The sequence below is a fragment of the Parambassis ranga genome, chromosome 13 (assembly GCF_900634625.1).
Source record: "Parambassis ranga chromosome 13, fParRan2.1, whole genome shotgun sequence".
Taxonomy (NCBI): domain Eukaryota; kingdom Metazoa; phylum Chordata; class Actinopteri; family Ambassidae; genus Parambassis; species Parambassis ranga.
In genome coordinates, this window is record NC_041033.1 from 12,207,011 (window position 1) to 12,230,369 (window position 23,359).

Here is a 23,359-nt window from a genome sequence, read left to right on the forward strand (position 1 = left end):
GACATGTTTTATTTTATTGTGTGAGTTTTTGTGCATTTTCACATACCCTGACCACACAGAGGTTCTCATGAATTTTGTTGGGTGTGGATTCATTAACATGAATTGCACTGTTTTTACCCACAATTTACAATTGGCAAACATTATTTACAGCCGATTCCAGTTTATATAAAATCTTCACAACAAAAGTGCATGACCACGACATGCGCTCAACTTTCAAAATCCACACACACTTGTGTTCACATACACAGAATAAGAAAAATAATATACAACACTATCTCCCTAAAGTTTGTCAGAAGATAATCTCTTATAAATGGAGATCAGGACAAACTCTGGAGAGAATGAGTATTGCTTCAAACTGCTGGATGAAAATCATGCAGAACATCCCAACATTAAGTGTTACCTGACATCCAGTGCAATGATGTAAAATAGTCAGGGACAGTGGATTTCATTCTTTTGGTTTATCTGGTATGCTTGAAGATGTGTAAGGTGATGTTCTTACCTTTTAGGCATTCCACTTAACTTGCATTTCTGCATTGTGTGCATACCTGCACTGTCATGACATCCAGAGCCTCAATTTTTCTTTTAATGTGTACATAATCAAGCAATGAACGAATATTACTGCACCATCCTTCCATAAAAAGGAAGTTAACCACAATATACTTGATCAAATCTGAAAAACACATTGCACTGGGCATGAACATCCTGCAGGATGAGAGGTTCTGACTCCAAAAGCTAATGGACAACTTTTACGTATAGGTGAAAAAGATATTCAGTTAAAAGAAAAAAAACCTTTATATTGACATTACAGTTATGGTGAAAACCACAGGGCACAAACTCAATGTGACATCCATCAATGTCAGCAATCATTTTCCATTGACAGAATGAAACTATATTACAACAGATGGGTGAAGAAACACAAATGACATTCTTATCATGATTACAGATCTGTGTTTTCCCCCCTTGACCAGTGATATGGAATGACTCTTGCTTTCCTTAAAATGCAAGTGGCATCCATACATACATAGAGCTGGGCAGGGTGAAGCATGTTAACAGATTCTCCCTGACGCTTTTAAGAGGATTGCTCCCAAAACAATTTCTATTCACAACACTGACCCATGGGAGGGGGGGGACTACTGCACCTAGGTCAGCAAGGTGAGAGTCATCTGTGCAGAACAGGGCAACTTTGAGTTCAGCAGCCTTTAGATTTCTCTCTTTATGTACCACCTGAGTAAAGGATGGATCAAATTCCAGTATAGACCAAGTATTCACTGTGTTGCTTTCTGTCACATATTACAGCCCGACTGTGACTGTAAACTTTAGAGAGGCCAAGGCACAGTACTGCATTCAGTCTTTCAAAGGCTCGGACACTTGAGTGGAGCTAAAGAAATCATAAATCATAAATCAAATCAAGAAATCAGAAGTCAGATGCAGAAAAAAAAAATACAGTGGTGGTGGCAGAATGCAGTGGGGAGATTGTGGGAGAAAGCACTTCTACATCCACTGAGGAGTTCCTCTGGAATCAAATCAGCTCCACTCCTCAGTCGGGCAAGACAGATAGTGGTCAAAGAATGCTTTAACGGCTCGGAAATAAACAAAAAAAGGCTGCAGTAAAGGATGGATGAAGTAACAGCGGACTGAACTTTGTCATTTTCCACTTTCAATCTGTTGAACCAGTCAAGCAGAGTTGCAGCAGACACCAAGACACCAGCAGGTGTATTAACTTGTGGCACAAATAACGGTGAATCTTCAGAACTTATTGGTATAACAGGAAAAAAATGTCTTCACTCATGAGTTAAAGACACAGAAGCTGCTCATCCTGATTCTTGTTGGTTTGTTTTTTTCTTTAAATAGGGGGAGCTCAGTTAACACTGAGCAAACAGCCAAACTGCTGCCATGGTTCTCAGATTTTGTTGGCATACAGTGTCTCCTCATCGCTTTCACTCTCGTCCTGAAACTCATGGGCTAGCAGGGACTTCTTTGATCCCATAGAGGTGAGCCGGATCTCATCGTCATACTCATCTCGGTGCTGTCGCAAGCGATGGAAGCCATCTTTCTGTCGATTAGATTTTGCTGCACACACACACCAGATGATGCATGCCGTCACCACCAATGCTGTCATGGAGGCCGCTGCAGGAAGAAGACAAACGCACAACTCAGCATGTCTACACGTAAACAGTTTCCAAGTTTCTAAAAAAAAACTAAAAGAAGACAATTTTATTTACATAAACACATTCCATCACTCACCTTCCAGCAATTATTTTTGTTTGTTTTTTAATCGTCTATATAAAGAAAATATTTCAGAAGACCTGTCTGCTAGATGCAAAACCACAGCATGTAAGTAAATAACAGCAAGCAAACACCACTAGCAAAAAGTCGCTTTGCTTGTGCAAGACGCAAGCAAAATAATGTGGTGAGCACAGGTAACAAAAGGTCTTTTCAGACATACCTGCACTAGCCACAACAAACTCTCTTGGCAGGCCAAAGATGCTGTTGTCCATGTCAAACTCAATGATAATGAAGCTAGAAGCTTCATAGGAAGATACAACAACCTGAAAGACAACAGAAATGCTTAAAAGTCAATAATAAAGCAGCAGAATGTCAAAATTATGGGTGTTTTTTAGACAATGAAACTAAATTTTCTGATGCACTAACATATAAAATACATAGGAAAAAAGCCCCATCTTATCCATCCTAAATGCATTTAGTCCTCTTCTTAAGAGCTCTCACTAGAAGTGTGTTTGTTAGTTACCCAATTAGCAAGTCTAATTTGCAGGTGTGACTGCTTAGTATAATGTGGTGCAGGTTGTCTTGAGAATCTGAAATAGTTGTGGCTTAAAAATAAATACAAAATTAGTCAGCTGAGAGGTAAATCTGAGGGTTCACTTTTTGTATTTTTCTCCACCACAAGGAGATCTCAGTAATTAAGCGCAGAGTGGGAAAAAAAAGTACATTCTGTTCAGGACATAAGGATTTCAAACCATGGGATACCAGACCTTATTTAGTGATGCGGTCTAAACACACCCTAAATGTAAGTGTATCTTTCTGTTATAATCCTTGTTGAAGGTGTTTCTGTTTACTGATAGCAAGACAGACAATCTACAGAAACTAATGTCCCTTTCATTTCCAGAAGTATACCATGCGTCCTTACAGCCTAAGGCAGAGTATCCGATGCCCAAAGAAATATGGGGAGGCCATAAAGAAGAGGAAATGCACAGGTTATAATTTGGACCGTGTGTGTAAGCAGAGAGAAGCAACCTTCCAGGAACCCATGAATGACAGATATCTGAGGAACGCTGCTGTTCTCCCGGATCCTTCTGATTTGCCACAAAGCAGCAAAGAAGTCTCTACAGAGGAGAAGACCTGCAGCCCTGCTCTGATCATCCACGGTTTCACTGCAGCAGATTACCAGCAGATCTATCATTCAGTGGTGAATCCACTGCTCTTCAGTCCCTGTGGAATGCTCACAGCCTACAGTCTGGATCTGGGGCGTACCATCAAGCAACATCTGTTTATAGAGCTGGCCTACCCCTCTCTCCAAATTTCAGAACATGAAAATGGAAAAGTGGAGGTGATGGAAAGATTTTGTCTGCTTCGCCCTACACCATACATAGACATAGAACTATAAAGGAGAACCCCTGTAATAATCTCTCAAAGACATTTTCTGACATAAATGTGACATCTTTATGATTTATTTTGTCAAATTGTGTTCCTGTTGCATCTCTGTGCAATAGGTAGAATTGACATTTCAAATGCTTTTTCAAGTGTTTAAGTGAAGTTTCTATTTATGAACTTCAGAATGATGTCAAATTTGTGAATCTTGCATTTTTAAGTGGGGTTTGTACTTGCTCAATCTGCCCAATTCTGCAAATGACTGAAATAACGTAAAGTGCAAGAGCCCCACCAACAGTGTATGTTGCAACATACATTGTTGTACTGTCTCTGCTTTTCAATACTAAAAAACACACATTCAATCTCTTTGTTTTATTAACTTACTAATTAACTTAATTTTCAAAAATGAAATACAGTTTTTCTTGTCATAAATATAAAATCAAAAGAACCATTAAAAGGTGTTAATATTAGTGATGTACCTACAGATAAAACATGACAAAGAATCTGTAATTTGTATCTTTTTTACTTACCATATCTTAAAAGAACTGAATACATATTTAAAATACTGATACTAATGCAAATATTCCCATGAGTTAGTACACCTAACTTGCACAATAAAGGTAAAAAGTACAGCCCTGTACCTTTTGACGTTGTTGCTGGTAGCCATCAGCAACAGCTTCTATATTGTGGTTTCCAGGAGCCAGCAGGGCATGGAAGTAGCCACCCTCTGAAGTAAAGACTCTGACACCTCCATTCAGCACAATGATCGCCCCGACAATAGGTTTTCCACTCTTGTCCCTAACCACACCGCGCACCCCTTTATGGACCTGCATGGAGTGGAAATGAAAGTTAAAACTGCACGATGTCTTAAAAAATTAAACCATTAAAATTCTGTATGTGTTACTGTTACAAGTCCATTTAAGTTCCTGTGTTGCACTGATAGAATCTTGAATTATACCTCCACCAGCATGCTCAGGAGAGGCTTCTTGTTCTCATCCCAGAGTGTGGACAGGTGCTCAGCAGGAGGAAACAGACAGCAGCCAGTATACGCTGTTATTTCTGGACAGTGGCCAAAATCCATACTGAAGTCCTAGGAGAACATTTAGACACAAAAGGACATATGAGATCATATTAAAATTAAAAACTTGCAATTGTAGCAAATGTTGCTGGCACTGTTTACCTTCATGCTCCCCATGTGACTTTGTCTCTCCGCTGCTCTCATTACTCCATCTGGGATGTTGCCCACTGAATGACAGAAATTAGCTATTAATTACTGATATTCATGATCAATAGACAAGAGTTCACAGTATATGAATGACATACTCTGCCCATTATTGGAGCATCCGGTGTCTCCAAGGTGCATCTTAGGGTGGTTGTTGGCATACACGCTTGCCAAGTACTTCAATGTGCCCTCATTTTCAACTGGAAACAAAAAAAAGTTCGATAACTGTTTACAGACAAATGTGGCAGTTATACAAAGCATTATTATAGCTGTAATTGTCAAGCCAGTCTGTTGGCTCTGAAAAACCTAAAAGCTGTGCCTGACTTTTAACATTTTATGTAACTAAAATACATCAGTCTATACTGCTGGCAATTGCATCAAAAATGCCAAACTTGTCTTGAGGCCTGGATGACAGGATAGCTTCCCAATGTTCTTTCAAGTTAAAGGAGCTTGGGGTTAGTTCTTTAGAGCAAAATTTCATGCTGTCAGTTCTAGATAAAGAATGGCATGTTGTGGTCACCTTTAAGCAAATTGTAAAAATGGGCCACCATAAATGGCAGTGGAGCATCCTGAATGTGCCTCCAAATCACTTCCATAAACTCACTTTAAAATAAGTAAATATACAACATACACAATATAACAAAACAGGTGTGTAAAGAAATAAAAGGTTGTTTTGTATATGGAGGTGTTACCAGTTTGGACAGGTTTGTCATAGGGGTAAGTAGCAACAAGGGAGCCTCCGTCAAGGGCAACAGATAGAGTGAAGCCCTTGTTTAGAATGAAGTTCATCATTGCTCTGCTCTCAGGTTGGGCCTCCACCACACGCTGTGATGCATTTCCTATCAAGGTAAGAGAGAAAACAGAATCAAAACAGAGTATGTTTTATTGAGGGGAAGATAAATAGGCAATCTTTTATTTCAAGGTGTCAGGTGTACACATACACAAACACACAACTGACCAAAAAAGTCCGTGTCCAGATCTTTTCCATTAGCGTTGGTCATGCCCTGTTTAGATGTGCACTGCTTCTCAACAGCCTGTTCTCGTCCGTCAGGGTTGACAGAAGGCACAATGAAAATGCGTGTCTCATTGATCAGCTACAAAAGGAAAATGGATGGAAAAGGAATTATTACCAAATGGCTGAACTTTATATTTATATAGTCTGAGGAAATCCAGTGGGAAACCTGATCCCATCTATTTTCATTGGTCTATCTAATAAAGAAACAAATACCACAAAACAAATTAAAAAAAAAAAACCTTCAGTTACACTACACACTAGCAGCATTAACTCACCCTGGTGATGGCTGGGTTCTTGCCATAGTTGATACAGAGGAAGGCAGCAAACTCCAGCAGGAGCTCTGTGCCCACTGGGGCATTGCCATGGATCCCTGCAACAAAGCGGATCTTTGGCTCAGAGGGTTCAGCTTCTTCTGGTTTGTTGGAGATTTCCAGAGCCACAATAGTTCTAAACTCCACACTTTGACCCAAACTGGACACAGAGGAGGAGAAATCAGAATGTATTTTTTTCACAAAGATTTATAATAATCTTTCTGTATGGATAGTAAATGAAGTTCTGAAACAGAGCATCTACTGTAATGTGTGTGCATAATAAAAATAGAAGGCCTGGTGGAAAAAAGTTCTCCTACCTGTGTAAATAAGTGATTTTAGGAAAGTTAAGCGTGAGGCCACGCAAGAAGGCGGACAGCTCTTTGGAGCGTCGGTAGCGGAAGTTGCTCTCTGTTGCTGTCATCCTGACCAGCTCGTCTAGACCCTGGCCAAGAGAGAGCTCCTTGATTAAACTCTGGAACTCCTTCTCAGATGGGTTCTGTGTGGGCTGAGGGCCACTGATAGACTGGCCACTACTGTCTGTGTGCAAACGTGTCAGTCTGAAGTCCACCACCTCCACTCGATCCTTTGAGACTGTGGCATAGATCGTCACAGGTGTATACCTAGACATCAGGAACAGTTAAAGTTAGCAGGAAGAAAAAGAATGCAATGAAATATACACTTAAATTCAAATTTTTCTACTTAGGTACAAATATTACCCATGGGCGGAGGCAGTGATCGAGTAAGTCCCAGGAATCAGCAGTCTCCAGTAGTCTCCTCTGTGAGCTGTGGTGATGTTATGGTTTACCCGCTCCACACTGATGGTGGCGTTGGGAATTCCTGTGCCATCCCCAAGGTCAGAGACTGTGCCTTTAACTCCAGTGTGAACCTAAAAAAAACAGAAAGACCCACATACACATAAGTAAATGCAATCCTAAGGAAAAATTGTAGAGCAAGATGAGAAAGCTCAAGTTCCTGCTGAGAGCTGTGTTTACCACCTGGTGTAAAAACTGAAGCAAGGCTCGTCGGTTTTGTTCCCAGTATTTTGGCAGCTCCTTGGCCAGAGGGTACTTGACACAGCCAAGCTCTATGGTCACCTCAAAACAGTTGGTATTTAAGTAATTCCAGTCCTGCATGCCACCTGGACAAAAACAAGGAAACTTCATGTTAGTTAATGTCACACACTTTAGACACTAACAAAACATTATGTGACAAATTATGTGAGATGATCATTCATCCTGCTACCACGGAAAGCTGCACTTACAGTAACACTATTTTACATCATTTGTATAAACAAAACAATGTTCTAAATGATAAACCAAAAACCTCATATACAAAAGTTTGCTTTGTAAGAAAATAAATGTGGTGAACAACAAAGGATGAAAGATGTAGGCATACCAGAAACAATGTACCACTGAGCCCCATTGGTGATGCCATCCTCAAAGCTTTTACCGGGGTACATGCCCTCACAAGGGTGCCCTTTGTGCATCAGAGGATTCTCCTGCACACACACAAACATGAGTAAAAAGAAAACAATGAGTATCGTTGTAGCCAAGTTCACAGCGCAGAGAATTTGTTTTCAAATAGATGAAACCACAAGCAGACATTATGTCAGCCTGAAACAGATCCCATTGTAACTGTATCAAGTTACCTGTGAGTAGGCCTTTGCCACCTGTCGAAAGACCTCATCATCAGGCGTCTTGCTGTAGTGGGCAATCCCGTCATTGTCGTCATCAAAGGGATAGTTCACCACCAAGAAACCTGAATTCATACAAAAAAGAGACAAAGCATATTTCAAATAACTGAATAAATATCGATTTGGATATTTTATTGAAATTTAATTTGTGAATTATTTGCCATGAAACTTGAAAACTAGACCGTGCCTCCATGGAGGTTGGCTGACAGAACAAAGGGGATGCTCTTCAGCCAGTTCATCACTGCTAAAGTCTCAGGCTGTCTCCTCTGTGAGGTGGTAACAAACTGGCCTGGAAAGTTGCGGTTCAGGTCATAATCGTTGCTGTTGTTGCGTCCTTTGTCGCCATTTACATCACCTGTGAGGACACAAACAGTAGTGATGAGACATCAACGTGAACTGACATGCTTGAAGGTGTGAAAAACCTCTTCCTCTTACACAAGTTGACAGAAGGAGGAAATGCTGTGTGGCTGTAAAAAGGCAGTGTAACTAAAGACAGATGACATGACAGATGCAGTATGTAAGGAGAAATATGTAAAAAAATACTCAAGGCATAGTTAAATGATCAACTTACTGTCTGCAACTTCTGTAATGTTACACCTTTGCTCATGTATCCAAAAGCAAAGCATCTTACACCTGAGAGCTGTTAACTGTAACTGTACGCTGAAATATTTCTCACAATACACATTACACGTTCCCAAGTTACACATAAGAGGAGATACGGCAGCTAGAGGAACCTTGTTTAATAATATCATAGTATGTGCTTATGTTCGTTTCCCTTACCTTCAGTGGCTACCTCGTAGCCATCAGGGTTCATAGAGGGCATGATGTGAATGCGGGTGTTGTTGACCAACCCAGTGACCTCTGGATCACTACCATAGTTACGGCACAGGTACTCAATGAGGTTGAGCAATAACTCTCGACCCACCACTTCATTGCCGTGCATGTTGCCCACATACTTAAACTCAGGCTCACCTAGCAGAGAGCGAGAAATATAATTCTGTATTACCAGACAGCATTAACACAATTTAAAAGAATGTACACGTTAAGAACAATCAGAGGTGCAAACATCTAAGTGATACCATGCTCGTGAACAGCAGGGTTGTCTGAGATGACCATCACATAGAGCTCACGGTTTTCCACAGAGCGTCCAGCAGAATAAAGATGGGTAATAGTGGGGAACTCGCTGTTGTATTTGCGTAAGAAAAGTTCCATGTCTGCATAGTTGTGGTGACGAAATTCCTGAGGCTGGATAGTCTGGTGCTCCGGTGGGAGTGAAGGTGTGCTGCTCTTGTTTCCCTCAGAAGGAACCACTGTGGTCTGTGTGGAGCTCGAGGAGTTGGACACATTTGGATGACTTGTGGACGGCACTGAGGTTGTTGTCGTCACAGTGATGCTATCTGCCCTCTCACTGACCACAGGTGCCAGGGTGAAGTTAAGTTCTGTGGCTTTGCCCTCCATGACTTGGACCCTGCTGTGCGTCATGGCTGAATATCTATGTGTGCAGAAAAAAAAACATTCCTGAGGACTTCAGCTCTACCTTAAAAATCACCACGTAGAAAATCAGAATTTACAGATGCCATGACAGAAAAACATTATTGTGTATCCTTTAATATCTTTACCAGGACGCTCTCTGGTGAATTGAAAAAAAACTGTTTACTTTACCACAGAGAGTTACTGAGTAATTTTAAGTGGAAGTGGGTGAAATATGAATTTCTTATGGGAAGCACTTATTTTAATCACTGAATTAACTGGAAACAAGTTAGCAACTGGCTCTGAAATTTTAAACCTACTTCTTTGCATAAAGGGTTGTACATCAACAAATGACCTCTACAAAAATGTCCTACGTGAAGGAAAATGACAGGTATCACCCACCCTGGAGACACAGCGGTGATGTTGTATGTTCCTGGGAGCAGCAGGCGGTGGTAGTCGCCATATTTTCCTGTGGTCAGGTTGTGGCGAATGCCTGCCACCACAATGCTGACATCTGCGAGCGCTGCCCCACTTACTGCATCTTTCACAAAGCCATGAACACCTATATGTACCTGGGAGACAGCAACAAGGGCATCTTAAAAAACTAAACATTACATTACATTATAATATTTATAATCACCTCTAAATTATATGTACCTGTTCTATGTAGGCTAGCAGGGATTCCTTGTTTAAATCCCATTCCCTGTGGAGCTCATCAGCAGGAGGATATTTGCAGCAGCTCAGCTCTAAGGTGATTTCCAGACAGTTTCCATAGAGGTAGTTGTAGTCCTGCATCCCTCCTGAATAGCAGAATAGCAATGTAAAAAAAACGGCATGCTAGAAAAGTCATGTACTCATAAGGGGATTTACAGTCTAATGTGTAAAATACAAGTAAAGCAACACATTCTCCTCCAAGTTTAACTGCACTGGTGCCAGGCCAGCTCATTACAAGTGAAAGGGGGTCTGTCTGGAAAAGCCTGAGTCTGCCCTTGTCCCTCAAATGCCATAGTTTAAAGAGAGTGTTTAGTGTGGCAAGAGGCCATGACATTTACCAGCCACCTAGCCCTTCGGTACAGCAAACAGAAACACACACATACATACGAGGGAAAGCTGTTTGGCTGGCCATCCCTGTGGAACGACAGCTGGCAGTCAGAGGCCTCCCGGCTGGAGGGTTGCCATGACAGCCTGCTGGGTGTCCACAGGAACCAAATGAAACAAGAAGTAAAAGGGTGTGCACACCAAACACTGATAAATAACTTCTGCAAAGTTACTAACGCTTTGTCATTCTCAATAAAAAAAAAAACACTTAACAGCACAAAACACAATAAGTACACAACTTTAAAGGGAGTTTCCTGCAGCCCATTTCACAAAACTCCTGCCAAATGTCTCAATGCAAACCCTACAAGCTATAGAGAAGGGCTGCATTCAGTGCTGTGGCTTGTCTCAGAGAGCAGACAAGACATCCTAAAATACACAACACAAACACAGTCATCAGTTACATTCATGCAGCAGAAGCCTCAAATTAGCTCTAGATAAGCATTTTTTTTGACAAAGCAATTATTATGGCTCATTTGCTGCCGACATGATGGTTAAACACAACATCAACATAACAAAAGGAGCTTATTTTACTTAGCTTACTTTAAATGGTTTAACTCAATCAAGTGCTATTGTCTTCAATGCAATCACTTAAGGCAAACATCCTGCATATGCACACAGATTAGCCTTAAATATCCTGTCCGTATACCAGGATCCAGTGACTCACCCTGAAACGGATACAATGGGCAAGACAATAAAGCCAAAGTCAGGGACAGAAGTTGAACTTTCTGTGTAGGACACATGGATGCTTTTATCATAGATGACATTTAGGGCTGTGCAATGCAGTGGCATAACAAATGTATTCTACTTTTAGTCATGTATGACTGTCACATGCTTTCTAGAGTGACGCAGCATTGAAGTAGTTGCTCTGAGCATGCTCAGACGGTCACAGGGCCATCAGATTACCATGGCTATTGAGCTGTTTTTCATACAGTAACATTATACACTTACATTATACACTTGACCTGTCTGAAGGCAGCAACATACAGTATCTTTCAGAAAATATTGTGGAACAAAAAAACAACTTTTAATCCATAAATTCTTTAGACTCTTAACATTGCCATTTTCTACAGAAAGCCCCCGAGCAGACTGACAAAAAAGTTTTAGCTAAATCATTATATCATACTCTGACAGCAAACAAAATGTGTCCCGGTCGTGGCACTCTGCCCGGAATACTCATTATATGACACAATGTCCTGACCATTTTCATCAGCTGCTATTATTCCAGGTTTAGCAGTGACATATTATCCACTGGGACACTTCAAACAGAAAAGGTATTGTCTATTCAATCCGTCTTCACCACAAGATATGAATACTGCCACTGCTAAGAACTTTAACAAATAGCTCATGTTAACAGTGTTAATGTGCCCTTTCCTACGGTCTGTGGTTCTTGGTTTTCAAACTAACAAGTAATAAGTATTTGCTTATTAACTTATTCGTTTCCTGCTGGCATTTTAAACTGTGTGCTTAAGGCACTAGGTGGTAATTATTAACAGTCACAGTTAATCCAAGGGTAAACAAATAGTCTGATAATGTAATGACACAATATAAAGTAAGGGGACAAATAGTATTTAAAGGTATTCTGACATACTGACATACTGACATACCCATGTCTGGGTGGATCGTCCAGGTTAAATTAGAACACCTCTGTAAGAAAGTTAAGTTAAGAAACCCTCACATTTCTAAGAAATGATGCAGCAAAACATGCTAGGTCTGGAGACAAACTGTAATTAACCTAGCTGAGGTAAAAAAAAATCATGCCAATCCATGGTGAGTCAGTATGTAGAAAACACACTGTCATTGTTTGAAACTTACTACAACTCGAGAAAGCACTGCAATAACTTAAAGCTGCATACACGTCGCTGCTTCCCAAAAAGGCCCGAAATCATGACACTGTAAAGAATATTTAGTAAAAAGTTTCAGCTTATGTGTGTTAACACAGCCTTGAAGGGATACCTGCTGCTTTCAATAATTACAGGTGTTGTCAGACAAACAGGATGAGCAATGTGCTCTGAGTTTAGGTGCTTACAATTTTCCCTCTTTCAACATATGGCACACCCAAGATGAGCACAGTGTTTCAGCTAAAAACTTCTGGGTTATTATAGGCTGCCAATGTTTCAAGAGCAGCTCTGTTAAAGAAGCTGTATAGGGCCACAAGATGTAACATAATGCAGCCAGATGAGGTGTATGATTGGTCAAAAAACAGTCAGAGCTATAGAAATGACAAAAAAATGAAGAAAACGTCTAAGTAGCTTCAGCATGCAAGAACTGAATGCTTCATATTGCTCTCTGAATTTCACTGAAGCGACTCTGCTTCAAACTTGTAAAATAAGAAATGTAAGAAAACCCTACCACAATGGCAGCAAAAGACATGTTGGGAAATAATAATTTGAACCTAACCTATATTCACACAGCCTACAGCCTGTATACACAATGCTTGCACAAACCTACACGGTGCAAACAATCCAGCAATGAAACAAAAAGATTTTCAGCATTCAGAAGAGCAGTTTTAGTTGCCAGCTATTCACAGCAAATATAAACTCTAGAAAATAGAGACTGATGTACAACAATAGGTCATTCATTTAAAGTTCCACTCTAGTTTCTGTGGCAACACGCAGCCAAGGTATTTGTGGACTGGTGTAAAGACAGGTAGACTGTTATTTCCTCTTTAAGAGACCACTCGCTGAGGGCAATAATAAACATACATGATTCAGACTCCTACTAAGCCTTTTCACAGACAGAATTTAAAATTTGCTAATCGCATTATGATCTATAATCATGTGATTCTTCACTGCACTGTGAAATCTGTGACACACACACACACACACAGGAGTGTCATTAAAAACACATCAACTCACCAGACACATCATACCACTGAGCCCCATTGGTAATGCCATCTCTAAAAACCTCATCTGGGGTATCGGGACAGTTGGGAATGCCGGTCTTCATCACAGGGTGGTTATGGGAGTACACCAGGGCCAAGTGGCGAAAAAGGCTGTCATCCTCCGACTGGCTATAGTGGCCTTGTCGCTGATGGGAGGCTGAGTCATCAAAAGGGTAGCTGGCAACGACAGTGCCACCATGCAGGTTTCCTGACAGCACGAACCTGGAGATACAAAGGCAGATTTTTTTGTGGTATGAGGATATAATTCCACTGTAATGTGTAAGATGTTTAGAGGGATATCCTCTTCCTGCACAGTAGCCGCTAGGCTGGCAGGGCAGCTTTTCTTAGGTGAATATTTATTTGCACACCCAAGCTGGAAGTGTACTCTTCAAAGTGAGCCACCATGATGTTAAGGTGTCCAGGACAGTGGTTCTTGCAGATCCTTTAATGAGCCACACATTTAACAAAGATCAAAACTGTAAATATGCAAACGTTATGCTGGGACACTAAATGTTTGACATTTTCTAAACCCTTAAACAAAGGATTATGAGTGCTGGAACTCGTACAGACCCTGCACTTACTTTTTCTCCTGGATCCATCTGATCACTGCCATCACTTCTGGGATATTCTTGGAATCGACACTCGTCCCATCATACTGATCAGGAAAGCTTCTGTTTAAATCCATGTCTTTGGCATTGTTTCGACCCCCGGTCTCACCACTGCAGTCCCCCTCTCTAGATTTCTCAAACCCGTCTGGGTTCATGCTCGGCATGATGTAAATATCCGTGCTGTTCACGAGCTCAGAAATGCGCGTTTCTTCTCCGTATTTAGTCAGCAGGTACTCCACGAGGTAAACCAACACCTGCCTAGACACGGTTTCGTCTCCGTGCATGTTCCCCACGTATTTAAATTTGGGTTTCCCCGGTGTGTCCGTGTTGGGGTCCGCGGTGATCCGCATCACCCAGAGCTCCCTGCCATCCACAGACTTACCTATGCTCGACAGGTTAGCTATGTGGGGGTATTCCTGGGCTAATGAACGTAAACGTTCGGTTAGGTCAAGAAAATTGTAGTATTTGTTGTAAGTTTCCTCTGTCGGGAGGCCAGCGCTCCGTGTCCGGTGCAGCCTGGCGTCACCAGGAGAGACAACAAAAACCAGAAGGAGGGCGAAAAGTAACAGCAGTACTTTCGGCGTCGTCCAGAGATGTTTCCATGTGTCTGCCATGTTGTCGTAAATTCCACCCCTACACCTAAAGGACTTTCCAACTAAATAACAAACCCCAGAACCAGTTTTTGTGTGTACTAACTTCCCACCGTCGGACCTATTTTCGCTGTCAGAGCCGTCTGGCCTGCCTGTTTCCTTTCACTTCCGTTCACATCACAGGGGCGGGGCTCTGCCGTGACGTCACTTTAAGGTGGACAAAAGAGTTTTATTTTATGTTTTATTTCAGGGTATAGCGAACAAACAGTTCCAAAAATGGTCTCATACTGTCAGCATCTTATTCACTTAACATACGACATTAAATCTATTTATATGTATGCAAAACATGCGGCTTCATGGTGAATGGCACATTATTTCTGACTTTCAAGTGAAGAAAAGAGACAAATAACTCGTCTAAAAGTTAAGGGGTAATTATGTATGTCCTGGCCAAGATGTGAAAGACCACAAAAACTTTAGGATACAGTACAAATATGTCTGTGGGAAATATCACAATTGTCAAGCTGGAGAGAGTGAGTACTCCTATAATTGTATATTTGTCAAAAGACCCCCACAGACTAACAAGGGTTCCTCCAGCGAACAAAAGCAGAGGCCCAGAAAACCATAAGTAAAGAGCACTCCCCATTTGTTGAAGTTTGAATATGTTCTCTGTACATATGACATCTCTGTGTTAGCTCAGGTTAAACATTAGGTGAATGAAAATGAGCGTGATTGTGTGGCTTCCTTATCAGTGCTGTTATTTTATGTCACTTATGCACTTATACAACCATCAGGACACTTCATGCTTTGTGTACAGTGGCTCTGTCTGAATGGAGTAAAATATAATTGTGTTTACATATAAACGTGACTGTAGTTGGTTGTTGTTGGTATTAATCATCTCTGTTATGATTAGTAAATCATTTTTTAAACTAGTCTTTTTAATGAAGAAAGAGGTAGCAGTATTTAATTTGAAGTGGAGGGGTTCACATCTGGATAAAACATAAAGCTTCACAGAAATAAAGAATTAAAATAAGCCACAACTAAACACCATGGAGGTTAGCAGCAGACTCTTGTACTTTATTTTAAGTTGCCCATTCTTTCTTGGTTGATCTCTCATAGCACTGTTTTTACCCACACATATGAGGAGCAACGTGTAACATTACCACCCTGCTGCCAGCTCGACACTTATTAAATTCATCTTGTTTCCTCTGTGGGGCATCAGTCAGGAGCTTTTCTTCTTAATTCTTCTCTTTTATTTTCATTTGGCAACAGAACAAAACAAAAGTGCTGTAAACATCTCATTGTTAAAGCACCAGGAGGTGCTGGAATGACTGGGTGAAGGGAGGAAGAGGAGGAGGAGGAGGTAAAGACTGAGAAGGTTGGGAGAGGAGGCTGCAGGTCTCATTGCTGGATTCGACGCAGCGACTGCACCTGGAAGGACTGAGCATGGGAGCCCCACTCTCTGTAATGTTTGTATTCACCACCATGGCGATCACATTCCATGATGTACTGGTAACCACGGTAACCAGGAAACTGGTAGCACACCCAGCTGGAGGAGGAGAGGGAAGAAGTGATTAATGTTAAGTGTGTGGTTTACATACTGTGTGAAATAAAATGATTTTTAGACTAAAATAGTCACAATTAAAATTAGAGGAGGAAAAAAAATAATTTCTGATGCATACATATAAAACAGCTTTCAGCTGCAGAGCAGGATTTGCTGCTAAGGGTTGACTGGTCTGCAGGTAGCATACAGTATTTAAAGCAAATCTGAGACAGAATCATGAGATGCTGAGACTTACGCGCCACCCTGAATTTGCATGGACCCGATTTCATTGTTGCCCCAGCCCATGGCCTGCAGAGAGGGGTAGTCATCGTTTATCTCCCACTGACGCCCCATGAAGTTCTCCCTCTCAAACAACACCATCTTGGACTCCTTGTGGTTCTGTGTGCACAAGTGCCAGTGAACGTTATAAAACATGTCACCCCTTGACTTTTAATATGCTGTCGATGTCTAATAAGAATCTGAGTTGTATGAAATGTAAATTTGTTGCAGTAGAATGCACTATAGTCTGTTTTTAGCTGCAACCAGAACATGACATAAGTGAAAATTAATGAAACTTTTCCGGAAACACGCACAGCAGAACAGATGGGGCGGAAAGACATCATCCTCTCAATGTGGTAGGCGTTGCTGCCGCTCCATGACTCCCAGTGAGGATACTCTCCTCTCTCCAGCACAAACTGCTGTCCACAGAAGCTGGAGTGTTCATATCCTGCCCAGCTGCCATTGACAAGCACACAGACACATATACACAGCATCACTGTGTTATTGGCTGATTGGCAGATACTTTAAGGGGTCAATAGTCATTTCAGGTGCAGCCTTTTGATCTAGATCTAGATCTTTTTGTCTGGCTTTCTAGATGCTTTTGTCTTACTTACGCTCCACACTCCACCTTCAGGGAGCGGATATTGTCCACGCCACACTCCATGATGTTCTGACAGGCTGAGGTAAACTCCAGGCGCTTGCCTTGGAAGTTCTCCTGGTCATAAACTGTGATCTGGAGAGGACACAAATGTATAAGTGTAACGCTGGCACACAACATTGAAATCTGTTCATGAGGAGGAGGTAAAACTCACCTTCCATGGTCCCAGTGGGTTGGGATTATTCAAAGCCATGCTACTGTGTTTCTCTGTGTGGATTTACCTAAAGGTACAGAGCAGTAAAGAAAACATATAAAATGCCACTTTGACCACCAATCAGGAATGTATGTTTGTGCCGGTTTTACTGCCAATATTATATATGCAACACATTAAAGTTAAAAGTAAAATTATGTCTGTATGTGTGCAGAATACATTAACAATGCAACCCAATATTATAGCATTAGTATGTAATATTATAAGATGTAAGAGGAAACACCTGACGTCATACATGTGTGGGTTTCTTTAAGCCGGCTACACACACATTGATTGAGTTGATGGAGTCGCCTTTTGATGTCGGCTTTTGTTTCCCCTGTGTCACTATGTGTGTGCATGTGCATGTGCATGTCCGGCCTCGGCCTATACATTTATTCAGCTCAGCAGAATCAACACAGTAATGTAAGGTGACAATGGTCTGCAGAAGGCTGTATAGACTGAATGGATGAAGATAGAGGGCTTACCTGACTGGCCCCAAAGAATAGCTGTTCCGTGCTCACAGGGGGCTCCACAAAAACGATGTCCTGACCCCCAGAGTAAACGGACCTATTTATACATGCTGGTGCTGGAAAGCAGCTGGGCCTATGGGTCGGGGAAGGAGTCAGCACATTGCTGTTCCAGTCATTGTTCAGCACTGAGCTGCTGGGCTTTAGTGAGCTGCTGTAGGACTGGATGGAGGGCACCGTGCCCAGTGCAAATAAGCACAAGTTCCAAATGCTCCACGGCCAGTGGGCCGGACCAAGTCCTGGCTGGCTCAGCCTATACTGCAGGAAACAGATCATCACACATATGGGCAGTCGATACTCTAGTGCAAGGGCTTTCAAGCAGAAACCAAAAATCGGAAAAGGCTCTTGGATTCAATTATAATTAGATTCCAAATTCAAAAAACTCACTAAAAGGTGTCTAAATACCCTGCTAAATGTTTCTGTTAACCATCTACTCACCAGTTTCTTTCCTCTGTGTTCCATCTCTGAGCTATGTCCTCCTCTACTGACCTCACATCTGTGGTCCTTTCACCTTTACACATGCTCCACACATGCTCAGTCGCACACTGATGTCATGGGCAGGGACAGATACGCAAGGGCCTCTGTATGCACGCACACCTACAGCCAGTGCATTCAAAAGAACTGACACACACACACACATCTATTCAGACAGGTCAGTGACAATTGACCCTGTATTGAACATTGTCCTTCCCTCCTGCACACTGAAATCCTTACATTCACGCCACAGGTCAGTGTTTTCAATGCCACTTTCTAAATTACTATTGTTTGTGGCACATAATACATATGATTTAGTTTCAGCAGAACCATAACATAATAATAAAAATGGCTTCTTTATGAACACTCACTGAGACAGCGGACAAAACATATAAATATAAAAGGCTTTAAAATATACCTATGTGTGCACTTTTAGTAACATACAACATACAATTATATAATATCAACTGTCTCCATTATTTAAAACACAGCACCAACTTTGGGACATCTAATATTTGTTATGTTTTTATGGCACTGTATAGCACTCTGCATAATCAAATACGTATGCATGATCCTCATGTGTAGGGTTGCATGTTATGTGTATGTATGGATACAGCTCAACCAGCATTATAAAAGGCAAAAGCATGTCTATCCAACACTTGCCTGTCTAAACAAAAGAGATAGATGCATCCCCTGCTGTCAGCACATTACACACACAGGGTTTAAAGGCTTAGACCGCCTGCTATGAGGGAGAGAGAGAGAGAGAGAGAGAGAGAATATGGAGGTGAAAGACAAAAGAAAATCTGTTGAAAATGACAGGAGGAAAAGAAACAAATTAGAGAAAGGATTTATTATGACAGAGACACAACTATAGAGCATTGACTTCAAAACGAATTGTCTCAGTGTGTGTATGTGCGTGTGTAGAAGTAAGCAAACTTTCTGCTGATGGCAGTGACTGCCCTCAGTCCCTCCACAATGGTGCTGGACAACAAAACAGGCAGCTGAATCAGCACCGCTTGCCCACAGATAAGCAGCATGACCTTTGACCCCACATCACGCTCCAAACAGCTCACAGCCAATGAGGATTCAGAATCCTGCCTCTATAGACTGTGTTTGGGTGTGAATGTATATATATATCCCTACTCACAAGGCCTTTGCCCATCACTTTCTCCAAAGGTCGGCCCGTGTCAGCCTCCACTTGTAACTGTAAGTTTCCACTCAAAGATCTTCTATCTGTTTATCAGAGGAATATTGTGGTTTTCCTGTCAGCTCACACTTTGGACTGAAAGAACCAAGCAAGGACTGGCTCTGCTTTTAGAACCTTAAATTTGGACTGAGAAGGCGGGATATGGAGGACATAAATTTAACACACACATAAAAGAAGTTAAAAGATTGTGATTAATCGTTTATCCTTAAAAAGGAGGTGATGAATTAGAAATTTATGGATGAGTATTGACAAATTTGGCCCTTGTGAGAAGGCTAAAACCTCTGAAATTTACACAGGAAATACGACTAGTCAGAACACACAACACATCTTGTAATTGTAGACCTCTGTCTCAGTGCTGTAGAAATGTGCTGACACGCCGTAATCTGTGCAACAGAGTGGCATCAGTGATGCGGGGTATCATTTAGTTTCTTCTAGGTTCAATTAAATAGAAGGAACAAAATGCAGCTTTTAGAAAGAGGACTCTGTGTGTTAAAATTCATTACTTTAATTACCTTCTTCATAATTTCATAAAATGTTTTTTTCTCTTTAGATCTGATCATGTCTCACTCAGGTGCTCAAGGCAGCATTGGCAGCCACTCTGCTATGGGGATGCGCAATTACAAGGTACTTCTGCTGTTATTCTTCCTAAAAATAAAAACTCAATTTAGGCATCTGAAATATCTAATTTCAGTTTGTTTCACTTTCCAGATATACCTCTACGAATGCGAGAACTTCCAGGGCCGTAGGATGGACCTGTTCGGAGAGTGCCATAACCTGTGTGAGAAGGGTTTCGACAGAATCGGCTCCATCAGGGTAGAGTGTGGCCCGTAAGTCACCTTTCTGAACTGCAGATGAGTGCACCTTTCCCCAAACCTGCCTGAGATAATTTGTCCACCTATCTGTCTGTCTGTCCAGCTGGGTGGGTTATGAGCAGCAGAACATGACCGGTGAGATGTTCATGCTGGAGAAGGGAGAGTACCCCCGCTGGGACACCTGGTCCAACAGCTACAGGTGTGACCGCTTCATGTCTCTCAGGCCTGTCCGCATGGTAAGCTGAGGCTGACTGTTTTCTGCGGCTACATTGTTTGTTTGCTGACCTCCATTTGCACTTCACATTCATCCATCCTCTTATCCTCTGGCACAGAGAATAGTGCTGCATGTGTATATTTTTAGGCTCACTCCAGTATTTTTGGACAAAGGCTTTTATTAGCTGATATTTTCATGCTGCTGTGTTTCAATTTGATGTTTTAAAAAGTCCAATCAATCACAAGTGTTTTTCTCTCAGAGGCCTGATCCTGACCTCAATCAGCGTTACACAAGTGCATTTATTTTCACCTTCCCAGTAATTCTGAAGCTGGTTTACTGCTAGTTTTTCCAGAGAGTAAATCAGAAGTAAACAAACAACAGTGAAACAGTAACGAATGATGTGTGTTCTTCTTTTATAGGACCCCCAGGACCACAAGATCTGCCTGTATGAATGTATGAACTTTGAGGGCCGTAAGATGGAAGTGTGCGATGAGGATATCCCAAGCCTGTGGTCTTATGGCTTCCAGGATCGTGTGGCCAGCATTCAGGTCACTGGTGGAACGTAAGTGGCTTCTCATCATCAAAATGTAAACTCTAATCAAACAAAAAAGGACAATTCTAAGTGTCTCTCTTCACCTCCTCCTCTTCTTTATGCAGCTGGGTCGGCTACCAGTACCCAGGCTACCGTGGCTACCAGTATGTGTTTGAAATGGGCCCTTACAAGCATTGGAATGAGTGGGGAGCCCACCATCCCCAGATCCAGTCCATCCGCAGGGTGAGAGACATGCAGACACACCGCAGGGGCTGCTTCGAGTGGAGCTCATAGAAGAGTTCAGCAGACTGTGGGTTATTAGGAGGGAACAGCAAGGGTTCAGGTTCCTCATGCTGCTATAAAACATCCCTTGGAATATTATTTAATGGCCACTAAGCTACACCAGCTAATTGCCTTCGAATATTGTTATTGCTTTTACTGGGGGGATTCAGAAGTATGTCAATAATTCTGAATATCGTCACAGACATACAGAGAAACTGTGATTCTGGTAAAAACAGTAGCAATGCTCTGTCTACAGACCTCATAGAAAGATTAGATTAATCATGTTTGTGATGATGGGGATTAAAGGGGATTAGTAGATTAGTAGATTCATTAGTTTGTGTTTATTAGTTTGTTTCAATGCTATTTTGCAACCATACCTGCAAACTTTGGATTTTATTTTTATTTACTCGCTCACGTGTTTCACGCTGAAGTGATGCCAATAAGCCTGTTCATCATCATCACGCACCCGCCCCCCCACCCCCACCCCTCCCTGGGATCCATAGATTTTAGAGAGGTAAAGGGGCAGACAATCATACCACAGTTTACAACTACCATGGACAGCTCACAGCTCTCCACATGCCCTGCAGTGAGTGTGCTCGGCAGAGGGAGGCACCATCTCCTCACCACAAACACAAAAGCCTCAGTGATTGCAGGGGAAAAGTAGCCAGAGGAAGATGGCTGTGCAGAGCTGTCCTTTGCTGATGTGGCTATCTTTTGGCTGGCCTGTTTCAGCTCATTGATGGGGCTGTCCAAAAGATCTGTGTTTTACACTTTCTCAGGGATGCTGGCATCTGGAAGGCAACTTTCCAATGGAAAAATAAACAATATCACACCAGAAAGACGATCTCAACTGTTTCTTTTTTTCCTAGTTTGTACAACCAGTACAGCTGATTAATAAGTTGTTTTGAACACTTTTTCTTTAAAGGTAATCATGTCTGAATATATGTTATTATTATTATTTAAAGTCCCACAAATGATTTTTACAGCTCAAAATGACACAAAAATGAACCCTCATCTCTGTGTTTGACCTCTCTCTTCACTGTCACAAAATCCACAAAAGATCCCCAAACCCGCTGCTCAGTGAATCACAAATATTCAGTGAATAGTCATTATTTATTTGACAAATAAAAACTGATTTATCCATGCAGGAGCTAGTGGAGACCAAACCCAGAGCATGAAGTGGAGGGAAGTTCACTTTTAAACACACAGTTAAATGCATTTCAGCTTTATTTTATATACTTTCTTTTTAAATAAGAGGTCACATTGCAGCAACATAAAGGGATTATAACATATGTTAACATCTCCTGTCACACTCTTATTTCTTGCTGCATCTAAGTTGCATACAGGAGGTAGCAGAACCCATCACTGAGGTGAGAAATACGTTACCGCTCTTGACTAAACCCCAGCCATGCGCGCACTGGTCCATCAGCAGATGACGAGGCGCGCAGACGGTCAGCCACGCACCACTGGTCGGTTTAAAGCCACAGGATTTGGATTAAATAGCTTGTGAGAGAGCCGATGAGCCTACAGCGCGAGAGGGAGGGAGCTAAGGGCTGATTTTTATCTTTTACCGGATCGAGAAGGGGAGGAGGCACGGAGAATGAGTTATTCTTGTAGCAGCACAGCGCCTGTTTGCTGTACGCTGCATTAGCCAGCGCGCAACCAAAGGCTCCGACGCAAGCAAATCTGCTCCTGCGGCGACGACGCCGAGAGTTTAAGCTTCAGTCTCTGCCAGGGCACGCACCGAACAACCCTCTTCTGTTGGACATGAAAGTGCAGCAAGGCTGCAACTCAGCAGGCATGGGCATCCCGGTTACAACCGAAGAAGAACTGCGCAAAAACGCCGTAATATCGCCGGAGGATGTGCTGGGGCTACAGAAGATCACCAAGAGTAAGTAACCTGCTGTAATTGGCTGTAGGACCAGTTTAAAGCTGTCAGTGAGCAGAGCCTGTGGCCGGTGCTTCCATGCTCACAGCGTCTTTTTGTGTTTATTGGCTGTCCACACGACTGGTACCATGGACAGCGACAGTCCCCGTGTGCAGCTTTAAATAAGACTCTTTAAACCAGCGGTCTCTTGGCACTTACAGGCTTAATACCCAATACCCGCGGAGCCAACCTTATAATCGGTTGTGTGTGTCGTGTAGGT

At 41.9% G+C, this 23,359-nt stretch overlaps 3 protein-coding genes across 3 annotated transcripts; 1 reads left to right on the forward strand and 2 right to left on the reverse strand.

The window, feature by feature from the left end:
- Positions 1 to 569: 569 nt before the first annotated feature.
- Positions 570 to 14,521, reverse strand: cpda (carboxypeptidase D, a). Its single transcript, XM_028418796.1, has 21 exons — positions 13,881 to 14,521; positions 13,274 to 13,521; positions 9,978 to 10,120; positions 9,723 to 9,892; positions 8,930 to 9,342; positions 8,631 to 8,822; positions 8,038 to 8,205; positions 7,806 to 7,915; positions 7,553 to 7,655; positions 7,153 to 7,295; positions 6,874 to 7,043; positions 6,475 to 6,777; positions 6,122 to 6,317; positions 5,790 to 5,925; positions 5,524 to 5,670; positions 4,933 to 5,031; positions 4,790 to 4,854; positions 4,568 to 4,699; positions 4,251 to 4,436; positions 2,447 to 2,549; positions 570 to 2,127 (listed from the first exon to the last, which is right to left on the reverse strand). Exons 1-21 carry the CDS (start codon positions 14,519 to 14,521, stop codon positions 1,901 to 1,903), a joined length of 4,095 nt encoding a protein of 1,364 aa, XP_028274597.1. The 3' UTR covers positions 570 to 1,900.
- Positions 14,522 to 15,895: 1,374 nt separating this feature from the next.
- On the reverse strand, positions 15,896 to 17,167 carry cryba1a (crystallin, beta A1a). The gene is made up of 5 exons (XM_028418797.1): positions 17,129 to 17,167; positions 16,931 to 17,049; positions 16,631 to 16,772; positions 16,294 to 16,436; positions 15,896 to 16,043 (listed from the first exon to the last, which is right to left on the reverse strand). Exons 1-5 carry the CDS (start codon positions 17,165 to 17,167, stop codon positions 15,896 to 15,898), a joined length of 591 nt encoding a protein of 196 aa, XP_028274598.1.
- A 2,090-nt stretch (positions 17,168 to 19,257) lies between these two features.
- Positions 19,258 to 21,224, forward strand: crybb1l3 (crystallin, beta B1, like 3). The gene is made up of 6 exons (XM_028419686.1): positions 19,258 to 19,371; positions 19,923 to 19,996; positions 20,081 to 20,199; positions 20,288 to 20,420; positions 20,818 to 20,960; positions 21,056 to 21,224. Exons 2-6 carry the CDS (start codon positions 19,931 to 19,933, stop codon positions 21,222 to 21,224), a joined length of 630 nt encoding a protein of 209 aa, XP_028275487.1. The 5' UTR covers positions 19,258 to 19,371; positions 19,923 to 19,930.
- The last annotated feature ends 2,135 nt before the right edge of the window (positions 21,225 to 23,359 follow it).